General features: G+C 40.5%; 1 protein-coding gene across 14 annotated transcripts in view; it reads right to left on the bottom strand.

The window, feature by feature from the left end:
• ICA1 (islet cell autoantigen 1) overlaps positions 1–23,143 on the bottom strand; it is a 144,028-nt gene extending 120,885 nt beyond the window's left edge. Inside the window, exons 1-4 of one of the 14 annotated variants that reach the window (XM_046020679.1) lie at positions 23,009–23,134; positions 10,923–11,013; positions 3,928–4,029; positions 244–409 (exon numbers count right to left, since the gene is read on the bottom strand). In XM_046020679.1, coding sequence (XP_045876635.1) covers positions 244–409; positions 3,928–3,944 — 183 coding nt within the window. In that variant the 5' untranslated portion in view covers positions 3,945–4,029; positions 10,923–11,013; positions 23,009–23,134. Of the gene's footprint in view, positions 1–243; positions 410–3,927; positions 4,030–10,922; positions 11,014–22,654; positions 22,932–23,008 lie in introns of those variants that run through there. The other 13 variants (XM_046020682.1, XM_046020676.1, XM_046020686.1 and 10 more) reach the window with 13 other exon arrangements.
• Between the last annotated feature and the right edge of the window lie 833 nt (positions 23,144–23,976).

Genomic DNA, 23,976 nt, shown 5'->3' with positions numbered 1-23,976 from the left:
CATTAAAGTGCTTAAAAAACAAATTAACTCAGGCATGCTGGTGGTTACACAAGAATTTGCAGGTTTTTTAAAAAAACATGCTGGGATTGAATTTAACTCATCTTAGATTTTCTCCTCAAGAACCAGTTGTCTGCTGCATGTTTTCAAATATAAAGCACACCTACACTTGTCCAGGTTTGCGCACTCTAGGACTGTGACCCTAGTGAGGGGGCTGCGCTGAGACTGACAGCACGAACAGCTCACCTCCAGCTTGGCATCCAGGTCCGCATCGGAGGCAACGACATGCTCATCTTCCTTCTTCCCTGTGGCTTTAATAAAGGCCTGCTTCGTTTCCCAATACTTCTGCTGCATCTTATTTACTACTGACTTATCTTGAGTATATCGATCCGGTAAGTCCCAAGGATAACTGCTAAAAAACACATTTGAAGAGGTATTTTATTCATGACTTTCATAAAGACAAAGCTATTTTAGTGTGAACAAAGCTATCTCAACATTGTATCACACAACATTCATAAACAAAGATATTCTTCTGTGTTATTATTACACCAAAAAGTTAACCAATGCTAACGTACTCTGAAACCTTAAAAGTTAGTGAGGAAACCAAGCAGCTTTCGCAGGAAATGAAGAAACTAAACCTTGAAGAGTTCATCAGTTTGGACATACTCCCTTTCCAAATAGAGAAAGTGAGGCCCAACCAGGCAGGGTGTTTGGCTCATGCAGCCTGTGAGGAGGTGATAAAGCCAGACACTAGCATTCCCTCCACTCCAGCATTATGGCCAACAGTGAAGTGACAACAGAAAAGTAGAGGTAAGGGGGTAAAAGAAAGTACTTTGAAATCTGTCCTAGAGGTACCTAAAACAGTCAAACTCAGAATCAGAGAGTGGAAGATTGGTTACCAGAGGCTGGATGGGGTGAGAGGAAAATGGGAAACTCCTAATGAAGGGTGTCTAAGGTTTCAGTGATGCACAATGAGTAAATTCTAGAGACCTGCTGGAGGACACTGCACCTGCAGTTAATACTGCAGTAGACACTTACAGAGCAGAGCTCATGTTAAATAGTCTTACCATAGTCAAAAGAAATTAAAAAAAATTTTTTTTGAGAAATGGTACTGATTTCTGATATTAAGACCTTAAATTCTTAGGGGCGCCTGGGTGGCTCAGTGGGTTAAAGCCTCTGCCTTCAGCTCGGGTCATGATCCCAGGGTCCTGGGATCGAGCCCCGCATCGGGCTCTCTACTCCGCGGGGAGACTGCTTCCTCCTCTCTCTCTGCCTGCCTCTCTGCCTAGTTGTGATTTCTCTCTGTCAAATTAATAAAATATTAAAAAAAAAAGACCTTAAATTCTTAAACCTAAGTGTTTAAAATACAGATAGGAAGAAGCCATTCTTCAGGAAGACATACTACAGATCAAATTAAAAATTTGATTAATTAAAAATTAAAAAGTATGTAAGGAAGACGGGGCACCTGGGTGGCTCAGTTGATTAAACATCTGCCTTCAGCTCAGGTCATGATCCTGGGGTCCTGAGGTGGAACCCCGTATTGGGCTCCCTGCTCAGCAGGGAGCCTGCTACTCCCTTTTTTTCTCCCTCTGCCTCTGCATATGCTCTCTATCAAATAAATAAATAATCGCTTAAAAAAAGTATGTAAGAAAGAAATTAGAAAAAAATTGAGAATGCAATAGAATTCTGTAAAAGACCAGAACATCTCGGATATTGACAGAAATGTCGCCATTAGTGCTACCTGCCCCTCTCATATAGTTTACACCCTCCTCTGGTCTAGAGTTCCTGTCTTTTTCTTTCTTTTTTTTTAAGATTTTATTTATTTATTTGAGATAAAGAGGGAGAGAGAGAACATGAGCAGGGGGAGGGGCAGAGGAAGAAGCAGACTCCTGGCTGAGCAGGGAGCCTAACGTGGGTCTTGATCCCAGGACCCTGAGGTCATGACCAGAGCCGAAGGCAGACGCTTAACCTACAAAGCCACCCAAGTGTCCCTAAAGTTCCTGTTTCATTTATCTACACAGGACCCCTGGTTTCTCTTCACTGCAGACATGTACCTTCTTCCACTCCACACTATCACCACTCAAAATGTGCCAGATCTGAGTCTAAAACACAAACTGCTTTATACCACTATGTAAAAATGCCTCTACCTTGAAACTTGATGATTTACACTCTCCTCCCAGACAACATTTACAATTTTCAACCTACACATTAATTCTTAAAAAGTCAGAAGGAGTTGCAAATAACTTCTTTATAAAGGTTATCATTACAGAAGTAAGATTCAGGGGACTTTCATAGTTTCTGCATTTTAAAAAAAAACTTTTATGTGTATTAACTTGTCAAATCACTGTGTTATACATCTGGAACCAATGTAACATTGTGTATCTGCTATCCTTTAACTACAGAAGTTTTACTATGCGCTCACCTCAGAGAAAATAAGTGGAAAAAACATGTAACTTTTATGTAAAAGAGAGAATCTCTCTACATAATATGTGCATGAAAAGACTGGAAGGATATACCCTCCAAAACTGGTTATTTCAAGGAAACAGAATTTTTAGAAGTGGGGAATAGGGTGGGCTTCTTTGTATTGTATCTTTTATTTACTGATTTTTGGTGAGAGGTCATGGATGAAAAAAAATTCCATTTTGAAAAAAACAAAAAAAAGCAACAAAAAGCAAAGGGACTTCAGAGACCTGGTGGACACCCCTCACCTTTGTCATTTAATAGATGAGGTATCTTAGGTTTCAAAAGCTTACGAATTCTGCCGGAAGTCTCACAGGATTAAAATCCAGCCCTCTTAATCCCAGTCCAGCGTTCATTTCAATGTTCTCTACAGCCCTTGCATTTCAGCAGCAAGCAATGAAGTGGCACAGTAAGTAAGAGAATGACTTTGGGGAAGGGACCATTTCTTGGGGCACTCCCGTTTCTCTTAAGTGGGTGACTGCCTACTTCCCTGGCCTACTGCCAGGATATGACAGCCATTTAGAGGGTCACAGGATGGAGGCACCCCTTTGTCTTAATGAGGCAAGATGGAATAATTATGAAAAGAGTATGACAACTGTGAGTTAGAGGGCCGTCAAATGGGGATACTCAGGGAAACTAAATCCCTCAGCCATTTACTAATTATCTTTTAAAATTCATTACGTTTTAAGACATGCAAAAATTCTCTTAAATATTACAGAGGTCTTGGGTCTGATTACTTCTTTGCTGAGAGGACAGATTAAAAGTATATTCCTTATTATAATTAACCGTACACTTGAAACATGAAAATATACATCACATTTTTTCATGCTATGGATTAGAGATAAAGCATGACAAAGATCTGATTGCCTGGTGGGTCATGGGTTCAAAAGCGTTCAAAAACACTACGTGAGGCAGATCCGGAACCTATAAGTTTAACATGCCACTGACATGTGCTACAGGCATGTAAGTGACAGTGCTGAACATTGCCATGATCACCACACTTCACTTAGCAGCAGCACCTTCCAACTATGGTTGCCTCCCTAGTGTTCAGTTAAAGTCACATTAATGAGTCTGAGTCTGTGTTCACTCACTATTTTAAAGCTGCTGTACATCTAGTTCCCTGATAACACTAATAAGTTGTAAATAAAATAGTGCTAAAAAATATCGGCTTATTAGATTTGAAAAACTGGTAGTAAGAAAATCCATTGGATTCTCAGGAGAAAAGCTATATATAAATTAATTTGAGAATATATATTATAAAAGAACTTATATTTGGTTATTTGGTTTCCATATTTCATTTAGAAGGGATGTTGAACTTGACTAAACCCCATATTGGATAGGGGTTAACAGATTATTTACTTCTGATGTGACTCTTGATTTTTCTAGTCAACAAGTATTTATTGAGCAATATTATGTGCTTTCCTCTCCCACTAGCCTCTCCCACTTTAGAAAAGACAACACATTACTTACCATTTGTGTCCTGACATGTTTTCTTCTTCTTCTTTTTCTACTGTTGATGATTTGGGGAGAAGGGGCAGGGAAAAAGCATGAGAGGGTAAGTTATATTATGACCTGAAATAAAACAAATATGTTTAACAGTTAACACACTATATTATATGTTAATTTGACATATAAAATGTTTCAATCTGAGCCATTTCTAGTTGTGTTTTAGGAGCCAAACACTATTACACAGTATCACTGTACCCTGGTGTCGAGAATAATTTAACACTGGAAGAAATATCCAAATGAGGTGTAAGAAGTAAACAGGTAGAATGAATGAGAATAATAGATTGCAGAAGACTACATAAAATATGAGATCACAAAATGCAAACTACTACTATATATTGCTAAAGCATTCAAATATCACATAGTAAAGGTATAAAAATTGCCTAGGAATTTACTACTGCAGAAAGGGATGGGGGATATGATTCGAGAGTGGTACACAGGGGCTTCAACTGGACTCATAATGTTCTCTTTGTTAAGCTTGGTGGTGAGTAGACTGCATCTGTCTGCCTCTTTACAGATTCGAAATATTTTATAAATGTGCTCACTCTGGCAACATATATACTAAAATTGGAACAATGCAGAGAAGATTAGCACAAGAAAGTCCAAACCAGGAAATCCCACCCATCCAACTGTCCACCCAAGGGAAATGGAAGAAATACAAAGGACCACGTGTTAACTGTAGAGTTGGCGGGGGTGGAGGGGGGCAGCTGTGGGGGTACAGACTTGCTGGTGCTTCTTATCTGTTTTGGGTTCCAGGAAGGGGAACAAAATGGGTTCTTGGTGATTAAGACTGCATCCTGTGTTTGGCCTTTGGCCATGCTGCTGCCTGACTGCATGTTCCCTCCCAGGGACTGACCCTCAGCCCACGCTGCCCTTGGTAAGTGGGCTCTGGCACAGAATAGTGTACTTGCTGAGGTTCCTTATCAGTGACCAGGAAGGAAACTGGGAATTACCACAACGCGTTCAGTATATAAGGGTACTGGCCTAACAATAGGTAATTCCTTGTCCTAATCCCTTCCTGACACCCAGGAAAATTGCTTTCAATTTTTTATTTTTAACTTTTTTTTTTTTTGAAATAAAGTCCTTAGCCAGAAAAGAAAACAAAATAAGTATTTCACAACAATATTTCTAAAAAATGAGCCAGTGAGCCAGCACACTGAAATCAAAACATACACACAATACGAAAGGCTAAAACAAGATATTAGGAAGGGTTAAAAGGAGGAAAATGTGATTATTTCTGTTTTTTACCAGCCTAGCATTGTATTTTCACCTCCTCAGTAAACATGGGAGTAACTCTGTGCCATTGTCTTTCACTCCCTTTGCCCTACTCAGGAAAGCTAGTCAGCATTACTGGTAGAGCAAACCAACCCAAACATACTTGCCTACCAGTTTTTGTAGAGACTGGAGAGCTTGCTGCCTAAAGGAAAGGCCTCTGGCCAGACACAGAATGCTGGTTGCCAGAGTGAAAGCTCAGCACACAGAGTGAATGCTTCTGCCTATTCCACAAAATCAATCCAGTTGTTCTTCCTCTACCCCAGAAAGGGTCCTGGCAATCAGTACCCCTCAAATGACCAAAGATTTCTTAGAGTTTTATTTTTGCCATTTTTAAAATGTTAGAAAGCTTTTGGGGCGCCTCGGTGGCTCAGTGGGTTAAAGCCTCTGCCTTTGGCTCAGGTCATGATCCCATGATCCCAGGGTCCTGGGGTCGAGCCCCGCATCGGGTTCTCTGCTCAGCAGGGAGCCTGCTTCCTCCTCTCTCTCTCTGCCTGCCTCTCTGCCTACTTGAAATCTGTCAAATAAATAAATAAAATCTTTAAAAAAATGTTAAAAAGCTTTTTAAAAAATGCTTTAAGGGAACTAAATGAAAGAGCTAAAACTCTAGGTCTCAGATGTGGGGACAGGAGGGAGGAAGGAAGATATTTTCCCGGGGTGTCCGCATGCCTCTGAAATGAGGACAGCCAGTCATCAGCATCTCTTTGCCTCCCAGAGAGCTTCCACGTTTGCAGACAAGTTGCCTTGGGAATGACATTCTTGATGAGTAAGCTGTGCCCTCTACTCCGTACATCATAGAGAGACCGCCAGCTTCTAGTTTTCTCAACACCCACACAGCTTCCCTGCAAGCACACACTTTACTTAGCTCAAAGCTTCTAACAAAATTTTGTAGGAAAAATATTGTTCAAGGAAACAAATTATATTCTTTCCTTGAGTCCAAATTCACCATGATCTATTAGTATAGTTGATACTTTCTGAATAATTTCTAGTTGTGGTAAAAACCACATAAATATATCCTTTAATAATGAGTAAGTGTACCTTACGGAATTGTTAACTATATGCACATTGTCATATAACAGATCTCCAGAACTTTTTCAGCTTGCACGGATGAAACTCTGTATCCATCGAATAACTCATTTCCTCTACCCCCTAACCTCTGGCAACCATCATTCTTCTGGTTTCTGTGAGTTTGACTATTTTGGATACTTCATAAGTGAAATTATGCAGCATTTATCTTTATTATGATTGGTTTATTTTACTTAGCATAATGTTGTCAAAGTTCTATAACCTATGATAGGTTTTCCTTCTTTTTAAAGGTAGGATAATATTCTATTTTATATATAAAGCATATTTTCTTTATCCAGCCACTGATAGACATTTAGCTTGCTTCCACAACATGGTTATGAATAATGTTGCAATGAACATGGGTGTACAAATATCTCTTGAGATCCAGGGTTTTTTTATTACGTATATACCTAGAAGTAAGATCACTGGATCATAGGGTAGTTCTAGTTTTGATTTTTTGAGGAACCTCCATATTTTTTTCCACAGTAACTGCACCATTTTAAAATCCCACTAACAGAGTTCCAAGGGTTTCATTTTTTCCACATTCTCCCCAGCACTTGTTATTTTTCTTCTATTTCTTCCTGTTCTTGTTCTTTTTTTTTTTTTTTTTTTGAAAGTATCCATCCTAACTCACAGTGTCAAAATCGCTCCTTAAAAAAAAATCATTATGGGACGCCTGGGTGGCTCAGGCTCAGTGGGTTAAGCCTCTGCCTTCGGCTTGGGTCATGATCTCAGGGTCCTGGGATCGAGCCCCACATTGGGCTCTCTGCTCAGCAGGGAGCCTGCTTCCCCCTCTCTCTGCCTGCCTCTCTGCTTGCTTGTGATCTCTGTCAAATAAATAAAACCTTAAAAAAAATCATTAAAATTCTCATTTATTCACTCACTTCAGTTCATCGGTTTGGTTGCACTGGGCATGCACTGAGCATCTAGTTAATATACCAGGTGCTGTCTAGCCTCAAGTAACTTATAGTCTAAATCAGCTCTGTCCAACAGAAATACACTATGAGCTACCTATGTAATTTAAAATTATTAAATGGCAATGTTATACAGTGAAAAGAAATACTAAAAAATTGTAAAATATTTTATTTAACCCAATATCTAAAATGTTATTTCAACATATAATAAAAAAAATTAGTAATGTTTTATTTTGCATTCATGTTTTTGCACTAAGTCTAAAATCTGGTGTATATTTTATGCTTACAGAACATCTCAATTGAGATTAGCCACATTAAGTGCTCAATGGCCACGTGTGGTTAGTGGCTAGAGTATTGGACAATGCAGGTTAAGCAGGAATATAAACCTAATTTTTGGATCTAAGAGACTGTTGATACTTGCAATGGACATATAAAAAAGATCTTTGTGACTCCTCAAATTTGTCAAATCTGTTGTTAGAAAAGTCACTTCCCCTATAAAATACAATAAAATCTATAATTAGCTAATACTTCAATTCATTGATCAGCAAAGAAGGCTATTGTCTCCACTTCTGCCACAACACACTTAGGAAATAAGCCCCACATGAATGCTATCATGTCTCGAGCGTTTTAATAGCACAGAGAAGACTTCCTAAAGTTCTGTTAGTGGCCACATTACTTTGGGAGATAAGCAAAGAAGAGCAAGCCTCAAGCTGCTTATGGACTTGCCATGGCATGAGTGCCATGAAAGAAAAAAAAATACAGTTAAATTCAGCACAATGTGGGGCGCCTGGGTGGCTCAGTGGGCTAAGCCTCTGCCTTTGGCTCAGGTCATGATTTCAGGGTCCTGGGATCGAGTCCCGCATCGGGCTCTCTGCTCAGCATGAAGCCTGCTTCCCTCTCTCTCTCTGCCTGCCTCTCAGCCTACTTGTGATCTCTGTCAAATAAATAAATAAAATCTTAAAAAAATATTCAGCACAACGTGACCCCATGAATATCTGTGTTTCACTCAATTCTGTCTCTCCAAGGAAGACAAAGCAGATGAGCCAATAAGAATTAAGATCTTCTCAAAGAAGTAGGGTCCCAAGAGTTAACAGATCAATAGAAAGCAAGTCTGGAGTGCCTGGCTAGCTCAATTGGTAGAGCATGTGACTCTTGATCTTGGGGTCATGAGTCCAAGCCCCACGTTGGGTGCAGAACTTATTTTAAAACACACACACACACACACACACACTCCTAATTTTGCTGTAACAAAACTGAGGGTAAGGGGATTAGTAAGTAAGTAAGTTAGTAAGAAGTGGTTAGTAAGAAGTGGCCTCTGTGTCTAAAACAAGTACTAGAGGGGAAAGATGTCTGCTCAGAGGTGGAAATGCTGCTGAAGCTAGCACCTTCTGAAGTGACACAAAGACTACCTATTCTTCCTAGACTTTGCCAGGCTGCACCTTGAAGGGGTCACAGTACACTGACCTTATCCACCAAGGCTAGGTATTAGGGAGCACATCTGTTCTCAGCCACACCCATGTGGCTGAGAGGCCATTGTCTTGGGAGGAGAACTGGAGGAATAGGGATGAGGGGTACTTCATTCAGCATTTGTACTGGGGTTCCGTGAAATAATTACGCTTATTTTTCTTCTTTGCTTTTCTTACAGCTTGCTATGCTGTATCTTCAATTTTATCCACCCCTGTGGACAGACTATGGCTTGTTTTTCATTTCCTATAGCCACTGAAAAAACCATTTAGAACACACTAGATGGTCAATATATAAGCCAAAAACTTTTTCTAAATACTCTGAGGTTCCCAAAATGCTAAAGCAAGTCTGATTTAAACAAAGTTTGATACTTTGCTGCAAAGAAGAAGAGTTGGTCTGTCCTCAGATGCCTTAAACCTTGATACTAGATTCTCCTCCTTGGAAATATGACATGGGGAAGTATTTTCATTCCACATACGCTGGCTTCAGCTGCACTGAACATTTGTTTTGGCCCAGAACCCTTTTCTATGAGCTTACGGAGTTAGCTGATGCTACCTCCAATTACGTATTAATTATGCAAAGAATTTAAAATTCTTGAGCCAACCCTTACTCAGAGTAAAGGTAAGATAGTTACATTTACTGTATCAGTACTCTCAATCCACAAAAATATTTCAATAAACTTTCTCTTGAATCACATTTTCCAAGTCTGTTGTGTATCTTGTGCAGTTTTAGATCTCAAATTCATTACCTTTCCAACTTTAGCAGATTTTTCTCTTCCATCAGTGAGCAGTTTCTCTATTAGATGGAGTACTACCTAAAACTGAGTCCAGAATCCCTTTTCCCTGTATCTGCACTGAACATATGGTGGATTCTCTTGAATTGCAGATCTGAGCCACTGCCAAATTTGTCATTTTTCTAACTTATTCAAAATTCCTATTTTCCAACTAAAAATTGTCACTATCTTAAAGCTCTTCAGCACTGCTCTGCATACCAGCATTTAGCTTTCTTTGCGAAGTGTGTCATTTCCCCCCCATAAGAAACACACTTTTCAAGTGATATGGGTGCAAAGTGGTACATTTGGATCATTCCAGAGTAAAATCACTCATTCCCAAACACCGGCTTGATAGCGCCACCCATCACTGAACAAATGCAAATCTGTTCACATCCCAACATTCCTGAAGCTGAGATGTGTCCTATAATTGATAACTTTATTAACTGTCTGGCAGTCGCTTTTGTTTCTTCACAGAACATAAAATGGTAAAAGGTCTCGTGAACAATGGTTTCTTACTTTTGATGACATAAAGAATCATTATTTAAAATTAAACCTCAGTGAAAATACATCACTACATGCTACAAACTTTTGGGGCTCTGAAGTCAGGGAATGGCAGGTGTTTTCTGTGATGTGGAATGAGTGCCATGACACAAGAAGGAGCCCAGGCTGGAGGAAAAGAGAGGGGAAGATACAGAGTTGCCTCTTTTGTGGCCTCTCGGGTGAGTTTCTAAGAATCAGTAGAGGCTGGCCAGCTGAAGGGTAAGAGTGGGGGCAGCGAAGGGGGGCTGTGAGCTGGCTGCTGGTAATTATTCCAGACAGATTGAAAGAATGAAACGTTCTTGCACAGTGGAACTACATGGAGTGTGCATGCCACCAACCATAAGCAGTTATACATTCCTAAAACTTAAAGAGGAGATGTGACTGAGGAGACGTAAGGACCAATCTCTGAAGCCACCTTCTGTCCCTTTCAGCATTTAGATATATTCTGTAGTCCCTAGAGGGTAGACACTTAATGCTGTTTATTTCACATTTGCTGAGCACCTTCTATGTCCTCTTTTTGTCAGAGAGTTTATCTTTGGTTGTCCACAGCAAATGTTGGAAGCCTGTGGCATATCTCCTGAATTTAGCTTCCAGTTACACAATCTGAAGTACATAATTTCCTGCCAATTCCATCTTACCATTTTTTCAGAGATTAACTTCATCTAGAAATATTACCAGGGTCCAATATCCTGTTTTGTCTTTGGGTTTATTTCTCTGGTGCAGTCTTAGAACTAGGGTAAGTCATAAAATTTAGGGCCTAGAGGGAGTTGAGAAACAATCGAATAAAGCCCCTTTCTTACGAAACATATAGCATTATCAGATCACTATGTTACACATCTGAAAATAATAACACTACAACAATTACACTTCAAAAAAATTGAAACAGATTATGAAAGAAATAAAAAATAAAATAAGTTAAATAACACAGGGACCTGTGATCCAGGGAGGTGACTAACGGGTCTGAGAGAACAAAGCCAAGTAGCTTCAGAGCCAGGGCATCAATGCAGGCTCCTGATGGCTTGCCTAGTGAACAGAAAAAATACAAATCTGTCAGAGGTTCTAGGTACTGAGTTAAAAAAATAACTTAATGTTTGTACATTTCTTTTGCTCCAAATCATTTTTCATCTTTTTTCCCCTATAGGTTTATCTTTGGTCACTTTCTCTTAAGTCAATAATGATTTTTATGAGTTCCCATGAAGAGAAGGAAGTGTGTTTTAGTATGAATGTTAAAATAGTTTTAGTAGAAATGGTGAAAAACAGTTCCTCCACATGTAATTAACTATGTGTGTGTGTGTCTGTGTATTAAAACTATATATATAATTTTTAAAAATATATATTTTTTAATTCTTCAAATTATATAGTTGAAAAATTCCTACAAATGGTGGGAAGTTGAAGTAGTCTTCCATCCTTTCAAAAGCTAAGTATTGGTTAAAGTAATATCATTTTGGGGCACCTGGCTGGCTCGGTCAGCAAATCATGCAACTCTTGATCTCAGGGTTGTGAGTCTGAGCCCCACACTCAGTGTAGATTATTTAATAAAAAAAATTTAAAAAGTAATGTGATTTTAACTAGCGTTTATGGGTGTTTCCCCTATCTCTCAGATATCAAATAGCTTTTCTATTTAGATTTTGAAAAAGTTTGGATTACTCAAGCATTCCATGTAACTTTATTTTTTATTTATTTTTTTAAATTATTTTTTAATATTTTATTTGACAGACAGAGATCACAAGTAGGCAGAAAGGCAGGCAGAGAGAGAGAGAGGGAGAGGAGGAAGCAGGCTCCCCGCGGAGCAGAGAGCCCAATGTGGGACTCGATCCCAGGACCCTGAGATCATGACCTGAGCCGAAGGCAGAGGCTTAACCACTGAGCCATCCAGGCACCCTCCATGTAACTTTATATGGATTTTATTTCTAGCTGAGTTTTGTTTCTCCTGCAAGCGACCAAATGATTTTTGACATTTCATAAATTTCACAAGTAAAACACAATCATATCCCTCAATTTTGTGAGTCAGCGTATCTTATAAGAGGAAAACAGAATTTTAACTTTACTCAAGTCAATTACAAGATGAGTTTTTGTTTAAACCCTAGATGCACAAATCATTGTTTAAAATTTGCATTTTCTGTTAATGAATTGGAGTCTTAAGAAATTTTTATATGATCATTTCATTTACATTTCAGAACAACCCAGGTATTACATATAGGCATTAGTTAAGGTTAATGCTTCCCTAAACCTATTAAAATCACATTCCTAAACTAAGTGTTTTTAATATCAATATAACTTATCTCCCAATACAAAATAAAAGCCAGCAAACCCATGATTATGTTACAGTCTTGTGCCTCCTCCATGTCACTTCTCCGTTTGGCCTTACTTTGTTTGCCTGTGAAACGGTAGACCAGGCTAGTTGACATTTAGGATGCCCTCGGTCACAAAAACTGTAAAGCCAATTTTTATTAATTTTAGAGACATTTATATCTAAGAGAAAGCTTTGACATAATGAACCCATCTTCCTTTTTAAAGATGAGGAATCTGGGGTTCTAAAAATGAACTACTTGTCCAAGAGCAGATTAAAGATCAGGTTCTCGACAAGGAAAGCTGGATTGAAACACTAATATTCAATTAGCAACCTGGTACTCCCCTGGGCCTCTCCTATCTCAAGAGGAAAATATTTCTCAAAGGAAAATATTCAACACAGCATTTCATATTCCAACAATGGGGAAAAAATGTCAAGATATTCTCTAAAAAGGTTATCATCCTCACCATTAATACTAGTTAAAAATATTACGTCCCCAGAAAAACAAACTAAAAACAAAATAAAGAGTAAAAAATTCAAATGGCTCAGAAGGGGCATGGATTAGGCCTTACTCTTCTTTCTCTTAAAGCCCTGCTTGCAAAGGACAATTGACGGTGAATTTTGTGCTACAACAAAAATCATAGCAGCAATAACAAAGAGACTGGCATTTGAAAACAAAACACCTCAAAGAAATCCACAAGAGCAAATAACATAAAATGGATTAAAATACTGAGAATAGAAAAGATAATAAATAGGTTGTCTTTGCTAAAGAAAAGATTAAAAAAAAATAAACCGTGCTTATAAATTATATTCACCTTTGTTTGTATTTAGGTTGGTTTATATAATTTTCAAATGTCAATTCAAATTTAGTATATGGGTTTTAATCTCAAGTACTTATGGTGGCTTTTCTCTAAAACCTTGACTTCAAAAGAGGAAGAAGGAACACCCTAGTCAGACAACGGTCCTAATCACTTGTAAAGAAATACTACACACCCCTCAACTGCCAGCACAGAACATTATTAAATGATAGGAATAAAGGTTTTCCTTAAGTTATATTTCAGAACTGCATTTTATAATTGGAAAGATCTTACTAATCTTAAAATTTTTTTATGGACGAAAAATCTGAAATAAGTTAACTTTATCATCTAACATCATGTTGTCCAAATACAATATTCCCTAGCCATTTTTGGCTATTGAGCACTTGAAATCTGGTTAGTCTGAATTTAGATAGGCTTTTAGCATATACTGGATTTTGAAGACTTTGTATACTCTCCACAAAAGTAAAACATCTCATTGATATATCTACATTTTAGATTTATATTTTATATTTATAAAAAGCATATGTATATCAACATATTTGTTTATATTCCTATTTTTGATATATCACTATATTATATATAAACACATATTTATACATTCTATTTTCTATTTATATATTTGCTTTTGTATTTTACATTAAAATAATATTTTGGATGTGTTGGGTTAAATAAAATATATTATCTAATGTTACTTATTCCCTTTTAGGTTTTTAAATGTGCCTACTAGTATGCTTTAAATTACATATGTGCCTGCCATTTTATTTTCACTGACAGTCTTGGTCTAAGGCATTAAGCAAATCAGCAAAGAGCTAGAAATTAATTTTATAACTCAGGTCACCAATATTCTGCACAAATTAAATACCATTAAATAGTTCTCCCCAGAATCTCTGATAATTATTCTGTCAGAAATGTCATTACAAAAATAAAATTCCATATACATACATATATATGTATATATACAAAGACTGTATATGTGTGTATAGATATATATACAGACACAAGTTTATAGTTTTTTAAAATTACCTGCATAATGATTAAATCCACATTTTCATTATAAGCTGCTTTAAGAAGGTCCAAATCTATGTGCAAAATGCACCAGTAGCTTATGATTAATGGAAATAAGAAGTTAATAAACTATTATAAGACTATAAAAAAAAAACCCCACCAAAAGTAAAAAGATGAAGACTATGTGTCTCTTTCTACATATATATATATAGATTTACACACACAGAGACACATATATACACACAAAGTATATACACATATTTACAAATGAAATCCAGTATATATAATTACATATAATTATATCTATTTGTGTATGAAGTATATGTGATTCACACACAAATACATGAATGGTTAATAGTATTACGGGTACAATGGAAGTGCATGAACATATAAAATTATACATAAGCACAATGTCAACAATCAGAATAATTAGGGAGACACTAATCTTTATAAGATTCTTTCTTTAACATTAAATTTGTAAGTTGAAGCACATTATAGAGATGATCAAGTAATTTCTTTTGCTTCCACAGGATCATTCAGAGCCAGGAGAGAATTTATAGATCATTTAGTCCAATTTCCTCTTTCCACAGGGAAAGAACTGAGACCCAGGACTGAAGAAAATGTCACAAGGCACAGAGTCAGCCTTTTTCATCAGTATTAAATTACTGAAATATACACATACCAATAGGTAGTTATAAAATATCTATATTCTGCACAGGTCCTGTAAACAAACCACCACAACTCCTTTCTCTGGAAAAGGCATATAGTCAAGGGCTTTGCTTGGTAAAGTTGTAGCAACTAACTCATGTTTGAGTTTGGGCTGGCTTAGCAAGGGATGAAGACAGCTTGGCAGGGAAAGTAGAAGCAAGAAGGGGACCTTAAAATAAAAGTCAAGCAGCAAAGGGAAGCAGACAGAAAGAAAATTCGATATTGTCATGTACTCCAACTAACAGAGCCACGCTTGCCTACACTGGGTCATCTAGTTGGTACTATTTGAGTACTAGTAAAAGACCTATTTCCCAGATGCTCTTCACTCTCTCAGGGAAAAGCTTATAGGATTAAATAGCAGCAACACCAAGAGTAAATAAGGCAGAAGACTTTTTTTTTTTTTTGATGGGGATCAGAAAAGACAGCGCAATGGGCATATACCTGGCAGGGCAGGTAGAATAACCAGAAAGTAATCCAAAGGGGTACAGGTCCAAGTCAGGAGTGCAGGGAAGAGAAAAGCAGGAAGCAGAAAGGAGGGAGTGGTTTGGCACCAGTGCAAAGTGTACCTACTTCACAATGATGCCCATGCTGCCTATGGCAACACTGAAGAGAGAGCATTAGATACAAGGACACTAATCCTGGCCTTCGGGGAGCAGTAGGTGGAAGCAAACTCCCCAGGACGATGACCAGTCTTCCTCCTCATTCACTGCAGGGAATCAAGGCTCCTGGCATTGTGCTAGGCACCTTGAGTGGAACAGCTTCCACTCTTCATGCACCATTGCTGACTTCTTTGGAACGATCCAGCACCATGACTATAATTACTGCTGTTCCTTTATTTTTGTCTGGAAGGGACAGGTCTCATCCCTTTCCCCCTTCTCATTCTGCTGGGATGGCTGAAGACAGAATCAGTTAGCACTGTTGACAAGAGTGTTCCAGAAAACAATATGGAAACTAAAGAGTTTGTATGACAGCTTCACTCTACAGCCTTTATAGTGCTTGCTGGAGCACTTTGTCTAGGAATACTCCCTCTGAGTGTCCTGATGTGCCATGCTAGAGAGGCCATACAGAGCCATTTCAGCAATAGTCAACAACCAGCAGTCTTTGCTGTACCTGCCCAATCATTTGCTCTTCAAGTTAATCAACCTCCCTCTCTGCCCTCAGCCCATGTTCTTCCACCTCTTTCTTCCCTCCAGTTACCAACTCTTCCTTCTCTTCACTGAGTTCTTCAAAGCCCATACAGTCCGGTTCCCTTCTCCACCATGCCAGAGAAAGGTTTTCCCTATGAACCCTACTCAAGTCCCCATCTTGTTTGACCTTTGACTAAGCTCCCCTTCCTTAACTCCTCAGCAAACACTCTGCACTTTTGAAACTTTTCTCATTTCGTTGTTAGCTCCTCTTTCTCTGTGCCTACACTCACATATCAGTGATCTACAAGGTTCGGACCTTGGTTGTCTTCTTTTGCACTTCACTTGCCTCTCTAGGTGACTGAATTCCCTCTGTTGCTTCAACCAACAGCTGTGTGCCAATGGGGCCCACAATTAAACAGCTCTCCAGAGATCACAGTAGGGAGATGGAAATACAGATCCGGGGCTCTGGAGGAGTGTTTAAATTCCCATCTCTTTATTGTAATCTTCACCTGGATGTCCCACAGGCATTTCAGATTCAGCACCTCTAGAATGGAACCTGTCTCTTTCCATCTGCATCCCCAAATCATTTTTCCCCCTCAGTGGCTCCTATGTTAGTCACCAGCACAAAATCCACTGAATGGTCCTAACTGGAAACTTGACTTCTCTCTCATCTTTTTACAGCCAGTCTCCAAGTTCTCTCCATTCTACCTCCTAAAGAGCTATTAAATACATCTTCTCTTTTCTATGCTGACAGCCAGGACTTAGTCTAGGCCTTCAGAGACAACACTATGCCTAGATCTGCCCACTCCAATCTTTCATATCATGGCCTGAACTATTACCATAATAGGCAGATCTAATCATGCTGCCCTCCCACTCCAAATGTTTTAATTGCATTCTCTTGCCCACTAGAGAAGTTCCAAACTTCTTGGCAAAAAACCCAAATGCAAAATTCAAAATTTTACAATACTGCACACAGAACTATTCCTTCTGGACATTTCAGAATGCTAGAGCTTTCCTGAATATGCTATGCCAAGGCTCTGCAAAGTTTCCTTTCCCTCAAATGCCCTCCCTCCTTTGTCTAATTGGCCAACTTACAGCTTACTTCAAGCCTCTCCTCAAATGTCACCACCTCAGTGAGGACTTTCCTAATGGAACACCTAACCTCTACACCCAGGGACCTCCCACTCCTGTTCTCAACTACAGTCCTTAACTGCCTCATTCAGGTGGTCCCCTGCACTCCCATTGCTTTCCTGCATTGAGCTAATTACATCTGTATCTCCTGCACTACGCTGCAAGTCCCTTGAGGGCAGGGACCCTAACTGGTTCATCTTTGGCTCCTTATACCAACAAAGCACAGTACCTGAAACACAGTAGGCCTTTAGTAAATATGTTCTGGACAAAAGGCAGTAATGATGTGCTATCATTCACTGAGTACTTTACAGGTGTGAAGCATGTGTCCATTACCTCATGTGTGGACACAGCCACCACAAAAGGGATACCACCCCATTTTGGAAGCGAGAAAAAAAAAAAAGTTTGGAAAGGTTAAGTGATTTGCCCAAGGTCAACAACTGGTAATTTTAGGTCTGCTTTTGTCTCCTGAGCTCCTGTTTTTAACCACTCCACTCTACTCCTGAATGAAAGAGATTGGATAATGGACTCCGTTTCTATAAACTGTTTCTAAGAAACAGTCTCTCCTAGTCCCAGGCTCAGGTGCTGTGGCAATTTAGTACTAATCCTAAATCCATTACCAACATGGTTCTTGTGCACAACAAAACTTTGATAATGATGGAATTCTGGTAGCTATCAGGGTTCCCAGCTATAAGGAGAGGGAGCACAATTTGTTACAGTTATCTCCTTGGTCTCTGGCTTAGGATGTACTTCTCCAGAAATAGGCAGAGAAGGCTAGATTTCTCCCAAGTACCATTAGGTTTCTGACATTGGTGTCCATGCCCTATTCTGGGAACGGAGAAGTGCGTGTGAGAGATCATGATGGTGGCGAGTAATGGAATGGATTTTAATGTGTGCTCTGGGGAAGTAGATGCAACGCTCTGTAAATCTCTCCTTGTAAAAATACTCTCACCATCAGAATGACAGGACCTTTCCATTCCCAAATCTAGACTCTCAGGGTTAACAATATACCATAACCTATGCGTTCAGTGATCCAATCCGGAACACATGTACCTCGTGCTTCCCACCCCACAGTACTGAACTGCATTCAGTTATCCTTTCTCAGGCATCCTCTTCTAATTCTATATATTTTCTGTTAAATGTATTCTAAAACTGACCTCTTTAATTTTCTCTAATTCTAATCACTTTTTACATCAGTCTTTTGTTTTCTAATACCCCCACCATCTCCACAACTATCCAACACATAACTGCAACCCATCTTGTGCTTGCCTTAATGAGTACATTTAATTCTCTTAACTCAAAGATGACCAAACTTTCCTTAGGTTACTCAGCTAATAAGGACATACATGTATGTTGGGCTCCAGACATGAGGACTGTTTGCCAGTATTTTCTTCATAACCTGGATACTGTGCTAGGAACACTCTCTCTGTACTCTCAACCCTTTTTCACCTGCCAAATTCCTATTGGTTTTTTAAATTAATTAATTTTTTTAAATTAATTAATTTTTAAATATTAAATAATAATGTATTATTTGTTTCAGGGTCTTTTAAGGCTTATCTCAGAGGTCACCTCCTTCATGAATCTTCTCAGGTTTTCTGTTTGCACTCTATCATCTGTGTGCAGTGCCTTGGTCCTGGGTTTCATCCCCTCCTTGCTTTCACTGAAATGTAATTGTCAGCAACCTCTTTCGCCTCCCTTATTAGGCTTCAGATTCCTCCACAGCAGGGCAGGGTGTGGGTCTTGTCTTGGAATTCCTAGCATTAGCGCAGTACATAACACATAGCAAACACCAAACAAATGCTTGCTGAGTACTGTGCAATGACCCCACTTCTCTGCTTGGACCCAAAGCCTAGTGAGTGATGTCGTCTGACTTAGTAGGAAAGATTTCTCATCAGGAGCAATGCCATTTTCTCAGTTTTTCATGAACTCATTATCTCACAGGTTTATACTGAGACAAGTAGTTGCTATTAGTTGAGGAATTACCACTTCTCAGATGCTGAGATGTATGCTTTGTGCACATTATGCTTATCCCGAGAATACTGCCAAGTTGACATCAACCTCATGTTATGGATCAAGCTCAAAATCAGTTACCCGAAGTAACTGGCCTGCAGTCATAGAGAAGAAAGTCATTGTTTTGTTTTAAAAGCATTATAAAATCCCCTATTATGTATAGTCATCCCTGTCCTGGAAAGATTGACTAGTATTTGAAATTGCTTACACACACACACACACACACACACACACAGAGTACATTAATTTAGATGCTGGAGTAGTGAAATCCTGGTTTACTAGCATTTATAGAAGTACAAGACAGTTCTACCATATGTATTATCTAGAGTAATTATGCCTGTATTAATTTTTTTAAAGCAGGGATTATAATACCTACTTACTTCAAAGGGGGTTGATTATTAAAAAAAAAAAAAAATCGTGTTTACCAAAATGCTTTGTTAAAGAAGTGGGCAGAGTCCCACCTCAGAGCACTATCCTGGATAGAGTTTAGTGTTGTGTTTCTCAGACTGGTGGCATCACAGTCACCTGAGGTGTTAAGAACAGATGAGGGAAGCCAGGCTGGAAGTCCACATTTAACAAGTTCCCAAATGATTCTACTACACATAGAACTTTGATAAATGCCAGGTTAGGACAATGCTTCTCAAGCTTTAATATACATATGACTCACTTGCAGATCTTGTTAAAATGCAGATTTGAATTCGGGGGGGGGGGGGGCAGGTGAGGGCAGGTTGAAGTACTGCATGTCTAACAAGCTCCCAGGGGAAGCCAATGTTGCTGGTCTATGGATCACATCTGAGTGGCAGGGGGGCTGGAAGATCTACCCCATTGGAACAAATTAGCTTTGCTTTTTTCTTGGACCACAGATTGAATCTCCCAGCCTCGGAGTATTCCAGAAAGCCCAAGATCTTAGTATTGCTATAAAACACTTGAACTACTCAAAACCAAATTGGAACACATTCCCTATTTTTTTCAGCAGTAGCATCCTTTTCAGATACAGACAGCACATATGTTTAGCATGTAAAGAATTTACTGCCATTACTTGAGTTCCATTTACTGTGCAAAGCATTAAAATCTATTTTTTTCTAATGCCGACTACAACCCGACAAGGTGGATATTCTTGCTCTATAGATAAAAAAAAAAAAAAAGGAGGACACAGAGAGCATAAATTACTTGTTCAAAGTCACGTGGCTAGCTAGGTGTTGCAGCTAGGGTTCCAATTCTGTTCTTTCGGGATCCAAAGCCTATATGTGCCCTCTATACGTCCTCTGCAATGCTAGGTGCAATTTTGGTACACAATGTGATAGCTTAGGGAAAAAATATTTTCTCCTGAATCAGTCTTCGAGTTCAAGGACTTGCTAAGGCAGATTCTAGATGGAGGTGAGGATGGGGATAAGGTTAATTAGTAATCTGTAATGCCTCATGAACAAAAACATCCAGATAGCATCTTTGTCTATGGTTCCCGTAAATCTGATAATACAAATGGAATAAAAGGGACATCTGTGACCAGGGCACTGATCCTAAATGTTGCCACCTACCCTCAGGCTTTTAGCCATGGAACTCAACCACTAAAAAGGAAAAGTTCTTTCTGATCCTTGTGGTCTATCAACTTTCCCACCTTCTCTTACATGAGGTTTCTGTAATTCTAAATTTTACACACTCAAATTCAGTTACCATACTTCCCTGCCTCTAATAAAATTGCCTGCACCTGAAAAAAAAAAGGTATTGTTTAGTCAAATACATTGAAAGTGCGGCAGTTCTGAAGATTTTCTTTTGCCCAACAAAATTTTCTGTATCTGTCACAAGGTTGACATGGAGAGAAATGCATGATGGTAAAGATGCTCACGGAAATCAACCAGATACCCAAGTGTACCAAATGGAGGAAAGAGAGCTATGAAATAAGCCGTCTAGGCATTTACCATCTAGTGCCTTTACCATTTAATGATTCATGGATGGAGTATCCAGTCAGTTTTTTTAACCTCCAGTTGCTTAACTGTTATTTTCTAGATACTCATCTTTAACAATAGAATTGTCTACCTATATTACACAAAATGGTACAATTAGAAACCCACATCTCCAGTAACTAAATACATACATAGCAGTTAAAACCAAACAGTGATGTTTGAACTATTAAGGATTATAAACTGATTTTGCCCCTATGGTATTCTCTACACAGGATATTTCAAGAATAAAGAATGAAACCTAAAAGGAAACTGGTTTGAAAGCCCACTTAAAAGTATTTTTAGACTGTATATGTGATTTAAATAGATAGTAAGAAAGAGAGTCTGGAGCATTGTTCTCAAACTAATAAGCATTTCCTATTTCACTCCTTAACCCCAGGAACAGATCTCAGAAAATCTAAACTAAAGGCCCAGAGAAACCAATTCGAGATTTTTCTGGAGAGACTTTACTGAAATGTTTGTACATGAACATGTTTGCAATGAGTCATAATTTATAGGCCCTTAATGGCCAGCTCCTTATGTGCCTTTCTTCCTACATTCAATATCATTCTCAAGCCAGCTAGTGATATATTTTCCAGGCCCTAATAATTTTTATGAAGTTACCAGATCTCAGTCTCTAAGGCTGCTACCCAGCACCTTTTTTCGTGCTTTCTTTTAATGCTATCTTAACAGAAGAGAACCTGATTCTTTTTCTAAATTGTAAATCTCCCCAACCAGGCAGTTAATACGTTTTCCCAGCAAAAGGGAACAGTACTTTTAACACACCAAAGAGAAGATGAGGGGTCTTGGGGACACTCCAAGTTAAAAAAAACAAAACACAGAAAACAAAAAAACACAGTGGGAAAGTGTGGAAGTGGAGGGGGCCTCTGGGCAAAGGCAGACATAATAACAGGATATGTTCGTTTCTAAAGGAAGCAGGAGCTGCAATAGTCCGAGGGCAGGAAAGGCGGAGTCAGCAGCACCCTAAGGAAACGAGTCAAGGTTTGCAGGGACCTGGCCCGCTTAGGGACTCCTGCTCCAGTCGGGTCCAAGGCTGGTGAGCACCTCGCCTGCGGGAGACCAAGCGCAGGCCTCCTGGCACTAGTGGCTATAAAGAGACACCCATCTGCTCCCTGTCACCTCCGCCAAAGATGGGCAATGGGGCGAAGAGAAAAGGCAAACACACTAGGCGCCGCGGCAGGTGAACTTGTCAACAAGTCAGTCTCCGCCCAGAAGGGACCTCGGGGTCCCGGGGCCGGAACAGCTGAGAAGACGAGGCGCGGCGTGGGTGGAATGGGCTGTTGTGGGTGGGGGTGCCGCGGGCGCCGGGGCAAGAGATGCGGCGGGCGCCCGGAACGCTTCCCTCCGGCTCCCCCGGGGCTGACGCACGCTCTCATGGCGCGCGCATCCTCCAGACCTGCCCAGGCCCGAGGGAGGAGGCGGGGGAAGGGAAGGGGCCGTGGCGGTTCCCTCACGGGAACCAGGGACCGGAGAAAGCGCCCCGCCTGTCACCCTCCGCCCGCGGAGGGCACAGTTGGCGGCCCCAGGCTGGCGCCCCGACCGCCGCGGCTGCCGGGCGTCTCCCGCTGCAGCCTGCAGCCCGCCCGGCGCGCCCCCGCCCCGACCCCGGAGGGCAGGTACCTCGGAGCCCCGGCCCTCACAGGAGCCTCCTGGCAGCGGGTCGAAGCGTCCCTCCAGCTCCCTCATCCGACGTCAGCGTCAGCAGAAGGCGAGGGAAGGGGGCGGGGGGAGCTCAGGAACCGGCCCTTCCTGCGGCGGTCGCCGCCAGCCGGAATAGCAGCCGGCAGAGCCCGTGCGCGCCGCAGCGCAGCGCAGCGGCCAGGGGGGAGCGGGCGGCCTCTCCCCGCAGCAAACGCCCGCGGCCGGGGCGCCGCCGCCTCCCCTCCCTTCCTCTCTCCTCAGGAGACGCCCGGCGGGGCGACCCCTCCCAGCAGGACCCGGGCACCCGGAGGAGCGAGGGAGCGAAGGCCTCACCTTTTGGGGGGCGGGTCCGGGATGGGGGGAGTGAGCCTCCCTCTCTCTCCTCCCTGGGGACTTTCCTCGACCCCCATCCCCTGGGGTATCTCCCGCTTCGATCTGCAGCCCTGGGTGACCCCGCCCCTGCTCTCCCGCAGGTGTTCCACGTGTCCATAGCGTTTGCGTCACAATGACCTGGCCGACAGGTGGGAGCCGGAGCGAGCGCTCCAGGGTTCCCTCTGTGTTGTGCGTGGTGCGTCGTCCTCGCTTCCAAGTGAGATTTCTGAGGCTTTAGGAGACAGGAGACTTCATGACTTCAGTGCTAAAAGTTACAGAGGCCTGTATCTGGAAATCAACTTTGGGCTTAAAGGAAAAAGGCTGTGTGAAAAAAACAAAAACAACAACTGTGTAGGTATAGTATATATATTTTTATTCCCAGTCATATATCTTTTAATCTCAAATTATTGCCGCTTATAGTAATTTTATCTTACCATCAAGAAAAAAACCAGACTCGTGCTTTTATTATTTTTTTAAGATGTTATTTATTTATTTATTTGACAGAGATCACAAGCAGGCAGAGAAAGAGGAGGAAGCAGGCTTCCCGCTGAGCAGAGAGCCCATTGCGGGGTTGATCCCAGAACCCTAGGATCATGACTTGACCCAAAGGCAGAGGCTTTAACTCGCTGAGCCACCCAGATGCCCCCAGACTCTTGCTTTTAGAGCACCTTATGGTAATCACACAAAGAAAAGGTGTTGGAACAGGTGCTTCCTAAAATTATCTATGCTAAAAAGCAATCCTAGTGTGCTATGACTCAATCCCTGAACATGTTATATGTTTATAAATAAGTTCATAGATCAGTCACTGGTTGAAACAATTTAAGGATGGAATGAAAGATGGTTATTGAGCAATGATGCAAACAAATCTGAAATCCACAGCTAACATGAATGGGATGCTTGCTATGTGCCAGGCATATGCTGTATACTTC

Source organism: Meles meles, chromosome 10 (genome assembly GCF_922984935.1).
Source record: "Meles meles chromosome 10, mMelMel3.1 paternal haplotype, whole genome shotgun sequence".
Classification (NCBI taxonomy): Eukaryota; Metazoa; Chordata; class Mammalia; order Carnivora; family Mustelidae; genus Meles; species Meles meles.
This window is presented reverse-complemented; position numbering and strand designations above follow the sequence as displayed.